At 38.3% G+C, this 11,660-nt stretch overlaps 2 protein-coding genes across 2 annotated transcripts in view; both read right to left on the bottom strand.

The window, feature by feature from the left end:
- LOC145475454 (vesicular glutamate transporter 3-like) overlaps nucleotides 1-3,061 on the bottom strand; it is a 10,158-nt gene extending 7,097 nt beyond the window's left edge. The window contains exons 1-2 of the mRNA XM_081455266.1: nucleotides 2,488-3,061; nucleotides 645-678 (exon numbers count right to left, since the gene is read on the bottom strand). Of these exons, the coding sequence (XP_081311392.1) occupies nucleotides 645-678; nucleotides 2,488-2,649 (196 nt within the window). The 5' untranslated portion in view covers nucleotides 2,650-3,061. The remainder of the gene's footprint in view (nucleotides 1-644; nucleotides 679-2,487) is intronic.
- A 632-nt stretch (nucleotides 3,062-3,693) lies between these two features.
- On the bottom strand, nucleotides 3,694-10,106 carry LOC145467505 (vesicular glutamate transporter 2-like). Its single transcript, XM_081451051.1, has 10 exons — nucleotides 9,833-10,106; nucleotides 8,829-8,862; nucleotides 8,394-8,593; nucleotides 7,743-7,830; nucleotides 7,276-7,371; nucleotides 6,821-6,945; nucleotides 6,546-6,701; nucleotides 6,077-6,206; nucleotides 5,200-5,438; nucleotides 3,694-4,383 (listed from the first exon to the last, which is right to left on the bottom strand). The coding sequence occupies exons 1-10, from the start codon at nucleotides 9,986-9,988 to the stop codon at nucleotides 4,219-4,221; spliced, it is 1,389 nt and encodes a 462-aa protein (XP_081307177.1). The 5' UTR covers nucleotides 9,989-10,106; the 3' UTR covers nucleotides 3,694-4,218.
- Between the last annotated feature and the right edge of the window lie 1,554 nt (nucleotides 10,107-11,660).

The raw sequence follows: 11,660 nt of genomic DNA, 5'->3' as shown, positions 1-11,660 counted from the left end.
CATGTAACGGGAGCAAGATATTAGGGACTTTTAGATCCCCATTAATCGCAAGCGGCAAACGCTAGGGGTCACGTGACCAGAGCCAGCCGTCACGTTTTTTAGGTTTGAACGTAAAGAGGTAGGTTTGCACGTAAGTCATTTACCTCAGACTTTATTGCCTTGAATTTTATTTTATACCACGTATAAATGCTGAAATCGAATAAAGTAACCCTTTTCCTACGAAGTGGTTATAATTTTTAGGCAAATAAGCAATTACGGAGCGTAAAGTTATATTGAGAGGAAATCCAATATGGCGGCGGCTTAAGTTGAATGTGCGTTTTATGATGCTTTTTTTCTTTAGGAAGTTACGCATGCTAGGAAACATACTTTTTCTTTACATTCTTTTTGGCATGATTTTGACAATTTCCAATGCATTTCTATTCGCCGAACGGCGGACGACAAACGTCCAACCTCAAACCGCAGCCAGACGTTTGCGGCAAACGTAGATCTCAAGGTCTCTATTGGGCCTTGTTTACATCTCCCACAGGGATTTCGTTTTAATTCGATTTCCCCTTTAAAATGTTGACTGGCATACGTGCCGTAAAAATAAATCGCTTCAATTAGGAAATTACTTTCATAAACACTCTAAAGACTGTGCACCTCACCTTGCAATTTTGAGCTCCATTTAAATTCCGCTACCTAAGAGACAAATTCACAAAGAATTCATCATAGACTACAGACGACCTTACTTAACACCACTTCGTATTGACACAAAAGGAGAAGGATTTGAAGAAAATTTACAGTTTGCCACTTTATTTTTCTCTAGTAAAATAACGAAACATCGCAACCCTGCAGTTGCCACTTGGTAAACTAATCCCCAATTTGTTTGGATATTAACAACCAATGGCCAACTAATCTCCAATTCTTTGTTTATTCTTTCCATAGCCATATGCAACATATATTTCTCTTCTCATATTTATTTTATAATACTGATGTAGTGTGCAATAAAAATTGACTGATTGATTGATCGATCGATTGATTAATTGAGTGATACTAAGAATTTTGTCTTTTAATTTAGACCTTTACTTAGTTTGAACGATCGACAGCAATTTTGTCCTACAGTTAACAGACTCTTAACAGTTATTAACCGCAGTGGAGGTAAATAGCGATGGATATTTACCGAGCCGCGAAGCTTTCACTGACACTTGGGTGAGTAATTGTTTCAGTATATACTACACAAGCTGAACAAATATCGGGCAAGGATTTCCTCTCCGGTAACCGAAGCAAAACGGGAAGCCATTTTGTTTCTCTTCGGCTGCTTGGAGGTGAATATTACTTCAGTTATCACCTCCAAGCTAACCAATCAGAACGCGTGAAAAGCACTTTTCACTTGTGTGGTGTATACTAATTATATCAATATAGAGAGTTTATTATAGGGGGTCATATATTCCGCAAACTACCATACTTTGTTCGCTCGAAACCGCAGACTGTTTTCGGTTTCTACTGAAAACCGAAATCGTCCTACTAGTAGGACGATTATCATCATAAGCGATTTTTTAACAGTAACCAACAATCGTAGTTCTCCTCACAAAGGCCACAAGATCTTAAGAACAGAACAAATTGTTTCTAACTATATTCAGTAACCAGCGAACAAAACGTTTTGACGTCTTATGGCCTGTTCACAAGTACAAAGATTCCTCGAGATGTTTACAAGGAAGCTTAAAAGCACGAGTTTTGAAGGCTCTATTTTGAGCCTCTTAACTTTGTTTGAATAACTTACACAAAAACACGCAAAAACCGAAAACCTCGAGCTAAATTTATGATTTCCTGCAGCCGCGCGACAATTTCTAAACCGTAAACCGCCAGATAAATGCGAATGTACCTGCAAACCGGCAAATTGGCTTAAACCGCCAAACCGCCAGAGTATAATGGACTCTTAGTATATTGTTAGCAGACAGGTTATATCCCCTTTGTTGATATTTAAGCTTGTCATAACAGTTGTGAATCCAAAGAGAACACGCTGAGTGGACCAGCAGGTTATTTTGAAATACCAAGACAAACTGGTTTGTCCTCCGTTCGTCAAAGTCGGACTTAAAATAAAAGTCTAATTTAAAGACTCGGTTTCACAGTGTTAAAGGTCATTATATGGTCAAGCCATTGTATAAAAACTACTTTCTAAACAATGCGTGCTAAGTTTACCTTTTGCAAGGGTGATATGTGAAGAATACAAGATAAATTAGTATTCTAGTCCAGTGGACAACGCAAACAAATGAATTCCGGCATGATTCACATGTATGTTGATGTAGCAGCATTTTGCTTTCCGGAGGAAACATATTTTTCAACAATCGACTTTTTACCATTTTAGTGTGCTCCTACCACAAGAACTCCAGCTTAAAATACAATACAAAGCAATGCAATAACTTGCGCGAAGTTCTCAACTGCTTCATAGATCGATAATAACATTTCGTGAATAAGCTGCTTAACAAAGGTTAAAGAAAACTGACTTACCTTTTCAGTTTCCACTCCATCGATAAACACAGTGTGGTTTTTTATCATTGCTCCGATGGCTACGTTTAAATTGGTTCGCAATGCATACATAGTAAAGAAGCCCCAGAAAACCAATATGGACAGAATGTATCTCTTTGGAATTCCATTTGAACACATTGTCATTCTTTTTGTAAAAGTCCCTAAAATAAATTAGCCTCAAGTGAATATATGATAGAACAAATATTTGAACCGCGGAGAAAGATATGAATACATGATGGATCATCGAAGTTGTAAGTCATGTTTTCATATCTTTCTCTGCAGTTCAAATACATGATCTTTCATATAATCACTTGTATCTTTACCATCTACGGGTATATTTCGAACTCACAAAATAACAAGCTCCCGGCCAGTTGCCTCGATAGCTCAGTTGGCAGAGCACTACACCGGTATAACAAAGGTCATGGGTTCGAATCCCGTTCAAGCCTGAATATTTTTAAGAACTTAAATTTCACAACTGCTCTACTTGTGTTCATAACTGCGATACTTTTGCTGTAATAATATTTACGAATATCACAACCCACCGTTTCTAGATATAAACAATTTCTATCAGTCTAAACGTGTTAAAATCTGTCTCTTGCTTTTACAGTGCTGAATTTTCGATGACTGTTGCAAAGGAACGTTGAGATAAAATAACATAAAATTTCTCATGATCGGAGACACAAACAAGACACATACCTACATTAGAGGTGCGTTTCTTGTTGAGCGAAAGCAGTGTTAAACTTATAAATTAAATATCAGTTTATCACGTTTCAATAGCAAAGCAAGGAAAAGGATCTATTTTCGATAGTATCAGTAACTAAATGAAAGTTTCGTCTTGATAGAGCAGTGGAAACGACAATGTAACCGAATTTATAACAATTAACAATCATGAACGATAGCAATCTTTTAATATAAAACTTCGCGGAAGATATGCTAATTAATTTCCGACCGTAACAGGTAGCAGTGGCTTTTATTTTTTAATATGACATAATAAAGCACCAAATGTCCTTGAATTTGAATAAAAGGCCTTATATACTTATTTCAAATTTCGCGCTTTTCTCGACCTTATGTGATTAAGCTTGTTGTAATTATATAAAAAAAAATGCTTTGGGGAAAATAACCTAGAATAATAACGCTTTCTCGAGACTCAGCGATTCCTTTTGCTAGCTTTTAAAGAGAAGGCAAGGCTTTTATTTATTACAACTTACATTCGTTTGATAACAGCAATTTTCTTTAAAATGTTGACTTGCTATGCGAAATTTTATACCTCCCAAGTCAAATACGTTTTCCGAATGGAGAAAAACGTATCACGTGTTATGGGTCAAAACTCACTAACTCCCTAGCAAAAACAACAAGTTGAAGTTTCCACTCGCCCGTGATAAGGTCGTGCACCTTGAAAGCGCAGCAAATTGTGTACCAGCAGGCATAAAGCAACACCTTGTTCGTATTTTTTTTTTCTATTTTTGAGTCGGGATGCATAACAAAACACTTAATGACTGGCTCAACGGGAAACAGTGAGTTGGCCTCCATTTCCAAAATTGGTTCTTTTCATTTGTAAATTACTGTTCTACAAATCAAACCATCACTGATGGTTTTCGTGAAACCAAAATGTCTTTTCAGGTCGTCAAACTCGAGGCAATAGTACATAAGTAGAGACTGCGCGCGTAGTAGCGTAACGCAAAAGTAGTTTCGTTATTCGTTATTCGTGATTTGTTATCTGCCAGCAGCATATTGTGATTCCATAGCATCATCAGTGGGTTTTGAAGTAGCTTTGTCCCATTCCTGGCGTTCTCCCGACAGCAAGACACAAAAGATGACCGTCCCACCAACTAATATTGCAAAAGTCAGCCAGAATACTCCCTGCCATTCTTCTGCAGTCTGCGACAAGGAAAACGGCCAACAGTTATTTAATGGGTTCGAAGAGTTTCAGACAAAATCTGATACGAAATCAGAATCAGAAATTTCGGGTTTTACCGGACAGAATAATTTTAAGTGTATTACTGTCCATTTTTCACTTTCTAAAGGCTACAGATATAAATATTTGCCTATAATAACACCAATAATAATTTCCCATGCAAGGAAACTCGAGAAAATAAATTTCAAAGCTCAGAGAAATTGTGCAAACACAGGTAAAATTTCATTATCAGTTTCATTTCATCAGTACTTTCAAGTGCAGATATGAATTGCAAAATTTGTTTTCGACATTTGGTGTTGGTAGAAATGGTTTCTTTTGAGAATATATTTAAAACAGTCGCACAACAGAAGTTTAGATTCGCGCGTATTTTTGAGAATTATTTTATAAAAGCAATAGTCAAGAGCACTTTTTCCGTGTTTACATAGACTCATCTAAACACTCGAAGGTTTGGGAGAATTCTCGAAAGTTATGCAAGCCCTCGACTACGTCTCGGGTTTGCATAACTGTCTCGAATTTCCCAACCCTCCTCGTGTTTAGATGAGGCTATGTAAAGACGGAAAAAGTGCTCTATTGCTTAATTAGTCCCTCTATTCGCTGTTACACGTGCGCGAAAATCAAAACTGACCAATTGTCAATCAGACTAGTATACGCATTTCCACAAGCTTACGTCATGGGTCTTATCTCAGACATCAAGAGAACATGCGAAAAGAGAAGTCTGTTTGGCTAGTTCTCAAGCAAAATACCCGGATGTTTTTGTAAATTAAAGCTAAGGCACCAACCTTATCTTGGGTGATAAAGCCCACAATAGTTGGACTAACAAAACCAGCTGTTGTTCCAACTGTGTTACACACTCCCATGATGATACTAGAGTAGCGAGGTGCAATGTCCAGCATGTTCACAGTGTATGCTGGGAAGGCTAGTGACGTAGTCATTCCCGCAAGACTCATGCAGATAACGACAATTGTGACGTTTAGCGAGTATCCTGCTATTAAAACTAGAAATCCACTTGCTACAGCTCCTGTTAAGAAATAAGACGGAGGAATAAACAGTGATGGGGCAGTTTTGTGACCTGATACTAAGAGATCGAGCATTTTGACTTAAGTCTCGAAATTAACCGTAATTGGTTTTGTGTTACTACGCAAACACGATTGGCTTAGAAAACTCCCGTCACTCTATCATCCAGCAAGAATTAAAACCAAAACCAGTTGTAACTCGCTCCCACACGTTTCCCCGCGCTTTGCATCAGCTACTTAGGTCAAGTTTTGATTGGTTGATTGGATTGTCTGTGTCCTTACTGTTTACCCAAAGTCATAACATTGAACAAGCATAGGGTTTGGTTTTATGATAATCAATTGAAAACGGCTCTATAGTTTACTGCACCTTCAAAGCTGGAGGTAACAAGGACAATAGACAGACTCACAACGATAGATCTAACAGGAAGGCAGAACGACTCACTGACTGTCCGACCACCAATCCAACCACTGATCAACTGACCGACCGATTGACCAACAGACAGCTCCACTTACGAACTGACTGACTGTCTGTCGGTCTATTTGTCTGTCTGTCTGTCTGTCTGTCTCTGTCTGTCTGTCCGATTGACTGACTGACTGACGGACGGACGGACATTAAGAATGGCATAAACATGTGGTGGCCTACCTGCAGCATAAAAAACTTTCCTAACATTTTTGGTTGACACTTTGCTCTTTCTAAGAACATCTGCCGCTAATCCCGACAATGGAGAACACAGCCCTTTGACGAGAAAAGGTGCTGCAGCTAAGAAACCCATCTTAAAATAAAGGCAAAAAGAGAGTTAATCATCTATTGTTAGGCTTATGTCTACACAGGGCGTCCAAGGCGAGCGATCAATTCTGAAAAGGAAAAACGAAAAATTAGCAGTCGTGGCTCGCGTTCTTCAAAATATGCAAAATTTGATGATTTCACTTTGTTTTTTTGCAGAGAACGTTACGAGATGTACAAAGATTTATAACGTAGGTGTATAGCTATTGTCTTGCTCATTAAACCTTTTGGTGACGTTCTCGTTGCCGTTGCCGTTGGGGTTTGCTTAAGCTCCCTACAAGGAGCAGGTTTTACCAAAAAATAACCAGCTGTCCTTTGATAATCTCACCTTGGTGATGGTTGTTTTCATGACATCTATCAGAAAAGTCGGCATTGATATCAGCAAAATATAAAACGCCCAGTCTAAAGCAAAGTTGGCAGCAATTATTCCCCACACTGGTGGTGACAAAAGAATAGATTTCCAAGGGATAATAATCTTGTCCACCTGAGATACGAGAAAAAATCAGTATAAGACAGATATACTTCAGTTTTAACTGCTTCTTAAACTGCCAAATTTTGGATACTTGTAAAGTAATGTCCGCTTTTTGTAAACACAGGATTTACCTTGGATAGATCCAATGCTGTTTCTTGTATTAATCTTTGTTCTTCAGTTGATATCGTGGGATGCAATGCAGGAGACTCGTACACGACCATCAACCAGACAACATACCACACAATGCCGAAAACACCTAATAAGGTAATAACGGGTCACTCTGTCATGCCATGCTGTTGCCTTATGGGTAATTAGCAACCTCGTTCCCAAGGCTTTTCCCTTAGAGAAAGGGAAAAGCCCTGGGAATGAGGTTGGAAAATTACCTCATGTAACCATAATAGACTGTACCTTCTTGAATTACCTGTGGGTCCAGTGTCCCAATGCATACATAATCAAACCCCGAGTTAACAACGAATCAAAGTGTTAGAATAGGTAGTTGTGAGGCCTCATGATCGGTTAGTTTAAATTCGGCGTTATTAAAGCTAATAAAATTTGCCAACGTGATAAATGCAACAGCAATTCTTACCAAAGCAGTAAAATACAGAGGCCCAGCCTCCATCAAAGCCATATTTAGTCAATAGACCGGAAACTGGCATAGTGAGTAAATAGCCGATGCTACCTCCTGAGAAAAAGAGTAACACAGAAATGGTAATAGAGAGACATTTTAAGGGTGAAACGTGCCTTTAAATTATTACACTAGAATGCATCCCTGTCAATCTTATTACTGCTTCTTTTTTTTTAACAAAATTTAGGCTTAGATCGATAAATTTGTACACAAATCCTTTGTTCCAACCGTGATTTAGTAATTATTATATTTTGATTTCTTATCGTGTCTGTTTCATCCTGAACTATACTATCAAATGAACTGATCAAGCTTTCAACAGAAGCCAAAAACAATACTTCTCTCTACTAATACAATTATCCTGAGATCAGGTGATAGTTTAGTATTTGTGACATAGACGGCCCACTGTGGACAGACACAAAAAGACAAACCTGTGATGGAAACAGTCACCAGAGTTGTTCTCTCGGCAGATGGCGCCCATCGGCTCCAGATAGCGTGGTTACAAGGAAATAAAACACCCTAACAACAGTGCATACCAAAAATGTTAATTTGCAATCTTCTTTAAGTTAATTGGACGTTTATCGATCGAGCTTTGATTTTTTTCAGTTGCACTTTTATTTGCCATTATACGGCTTTATTCTAAACCAAGCATTCTTCTCATTGAGGAAACACACAGGTTTTTTTCCATCCTTTTCCATCCTAAAGATTGAGCCAACAATAATTATATGCAAGTAAATTGTCACTGCAAATATCCATGTACTGTGATTAGCTAGTACTCTCTCCTCTCTCGACTAGAGAATTTATCGGCTAGATCAAATAGACCCTTCTCCTATTCCACTTCAGTGCGTACGAACAATAGTAATCAGAGCGAGGTTGCGGTGGACATTTCCATACATTTTCTTATTTTTTGTCCATCCTGACCTCGACTCGGCGCCATTTTTTGTTAGAATCTGGGAGGTCTATTTATGAAGCTGATGGACGCAGAAGATGTTTATCTCATGACTGTACCACGACAGTAAATTTCTCCCCCTATTTACCTCAGCGGGTAACACCGGTTTAAGTGTACTGTCTAATGAGCTTACCAGCGCGAGGCCTTCTAATATTCTCAACACAATAAGAGCAGCAGGACTCCAGCGAGCAGCCGCTGGGGTTAACAAAGTGAGTACTGATGCAGCAAGGACTGCTGCTCCGAAAAGACGAGCCCCGCCCACTCGTAACGCCAACCAGCCCCCAGGGATTTGGAACACCATGTAGCCGTAATAGAATGCACCAAGAATCACACCTAAAAAAAAACATAATGTTCTTAATTTACACAAAATACACGGTCACCGAATGACTGCAGACACCTGTCACCAAGCTACGCTGCTACCAAGTCGCATCTGGAAATTGTAGAGGGATATCGTACCTCACACGGTCCCAGATCAATGTAGCGCGTGTTGTTTATAAGCATCAATTAATTATCAATTTCAATTTAATTATTTTCTTCTTTGATGTTACTTAAGTTGATGGTTTCTAACCTTTTAGCTCAGGCTCCCATTTAAATTCTGGTTCCTGTAGATAAAATCATAAACCAAATGTTTATATATAAATGCATTCAACTGAGAAATGTAAAAACGTCTTTAAGGTGTCGATTGCATAAATCATCGCATTTATATAAAAAAAAAAAGTCTCTCTGCAATTTGCTAAGCCTCATTCACGAGCAGCTGTATTTAAATTTCTCACTGCTGTTGTTGTGTTTTTTGTTGCTTCGCTTGGATTTTGAGTTTGTTCTCTCTGTGTGCTCCACTCTGTGCAAGGAAGCTTCTTCGTCTAGTATCTATGATATTCATTTTCTTTTATTAAACTCAACAAAAAATGATGGCTATGCCATTTTATCTATAAAATCCAGGTAATGAACTCCCCAAGCCTCCCTTAAAAATCCTTTGATGGTTGTCATGGAAACCAATTACTCTGCAGGAGAACTTAATACAGAATCAAATTTTGCTGAAATTTCCTTTGAATTCATTAAAGTAAACAAAATGTTGTTGTTAAATACTGGAATGTTTCAGAAGTTTCCTGCTTCGAACCTTTTAGACATTTTTGAAACCGGCGGCGTATAAAAAAAGAAAAAAACGTTAAGCAGCGACAGGCAGCTATTTCCAGCAGGTATAAAATGCTCTTACGTCTTCAAATGTCATGAAGCGCTTCGAAATTTTTCTCTTAATGCTCTGTTTTTGTTTTGTTTTGTTTTGTTTTGTTTTTTGTTGTTGTTGTTGTTGTTGTTGTTGTTGTTGTTATCTGGGAGTAGAAAATATCAAAAAAGCTATACCCTAGAGAGTTGTAACCTTAAATGCCCAATAAAAAAAAAAAAATTGCGTTACATAATACTAATGAATGGTCAGTAACGTTTTATATCGGTTTAAAAATTGCAATTATTCCATCTTATATACTGATTTTAATATTCCCATCGAGGGTTATACGCGAAATATAATTCTAAAAACAGTTTTATATCTTGTTTTTGTTATACAGTAATTTAACTTACCCTACAGATAGTCTCTCCGTCCACTACGGCGGTGTGATTGTTGACCATTGCGCCGATAGCGACATTCAAGTTTACTCTCAAACCAGACATCGCAAAAAAGCCAATAAAAATCATTCCAGACAATACATAGCGCTTTGGAGGCGCATAAACAGGCATTTTGTCTTAGATAAACATTAAACAATCTTTGTTGACGACAACGCAAACGGTGAAAAGTTTAAGTATTCTTCGCACCTTTTGAAGTGTCATGTGAGCTGTCGTTCCCTTGCATTTGCCCCTGCACTCCACACAGGTTTCGATAACATTTCCTTTAACAATTATTTATCGGTTTCCATTCGAAAGTTAAACCTCGAGCTGTAGTTTTTCTTGACCATAGTGAAACATTGGAAAGATTGAAGTCTATTACTTTCAGCTGATTATTTATTGAAACTTGCCTTGGAAACAAGAAAGCAAAGCAGGTTGTCAATTGAGTAATGTGAGAGATACCAGAGGTCTTTGTTTCTGGAAAGAAACTTTTGAATCCATTTACAGGTTTAAATCTTACTTTTGAAATTTAAGCCCACAGGTTTTGCTTGGGTATACGTATCAGATACACACCGTTCCTCTTCTTAAACATATCTAAGCAATTCATTGAATTAATTAGCTTCATATTGGGAAAATGAAAGAAATATTACAAAACATAAAATACACTGGAACTTATCACCTGCAAAGAAAAGCAACCCGCTTGAAACACAGTAAAATTATCGACAGTTAGCACAACAGGCTTTTGTACATTATGCTAGCATTTGGTCGAGCATTTTAGTGGCATTTACCCAGAAAATTAATCTTGTTTGCACAGAGAATAGAAATAAAAATTATTTTTTACAAGAAAATGAAGACTTAACTCGAAATTGAAACACCAAAATGAAAGGCCACCCTAATACAGCAGAGTGGAGACTGAGGAGAGGTCAGCTGTAGTCAAATCAAATTAACGGCGGCCATGTCTGTTTAGTCACAATTGTGAGACTGTGACCCTTTATACTACGTACACGGTTGTTAAACACCCGAGCTGTTAATTGCGTTAAAACGTTAAAATTATTAAAATTTAAAAAACCCTTTGTATAAGTATTAACCGAGCATTTTTAGTGACTTTTTGGGGGGAGACTGAGAATTTTAGTGAGAAAAATGGTCAAAAATGGAGCATTAAGGTGGAGCATTTTAGTGGGGAAAAAGTAAAATGTACAAAAGCCTATAGCACACTAGCGTGTAAAATCTCAAAGTTTTGACGGGGATAATCTATACTGTTTCTAAAACAAAGGGGAGAAATTTCATTCATTTGGAAATCACAATATCTCGACGTGAGGTCAAGAAGGGAAGATGGGTTCCGTGAGGAAAGCAAAAGGTATCCACATAGCCGGGAATACTGGGGTGGAGTGCATTGAGGCCACTAGGTGTACTCCGTATATGCTGAGAAATGCCCACCGTGTCATAGGCTCCGCCACAAAGTAGACTACCGCATGTCCTTGTCATAACCCTGGTAATGCAGTCCAACTGCAGCTGAGCGACAACAGCATAAGGCCGGTATCCGGCCCCCTTTAGAAATTATGACGGGATATAGTGGCTAAGGGAAGGCCACCCTGACAGAAAACCCTGGCCCTCCAGTTTGGGGGTTGGGCATGGTGCCAATCTTCCATCCAGTAAAAATTACTGATCACGGTAAACCGATATTTCTTCAAACAAACAGGACGCAGCACAACTACCTGCCTGACTTTAGAGGATGATTTTATCACACATTGGAGGATGGGCTCATGATGGCAGCAGGTGCAAACCGCAAGGAAACCTGTTCACTGAA

The sequence above is a fragment of the Orbicella franksi genome, chromosome 2 (assembly GCF_964199315.1).
Source record: "Orbicella franksi chromosome 2, jaOrbFran1.1, whole genome shotgun sequence".
Lineage (NCBI taxonomy): Eukaryota > Metazoa > Cnidaria > Anthozoa > Scleractinia > Merulinidae > Orbicella > Orbicella franksi.
The sequence above is the reverse complement of the archived record's forward strand: the minus strand, read 5'-3'. Positions and strand labels throughout refer to the sequence as shown.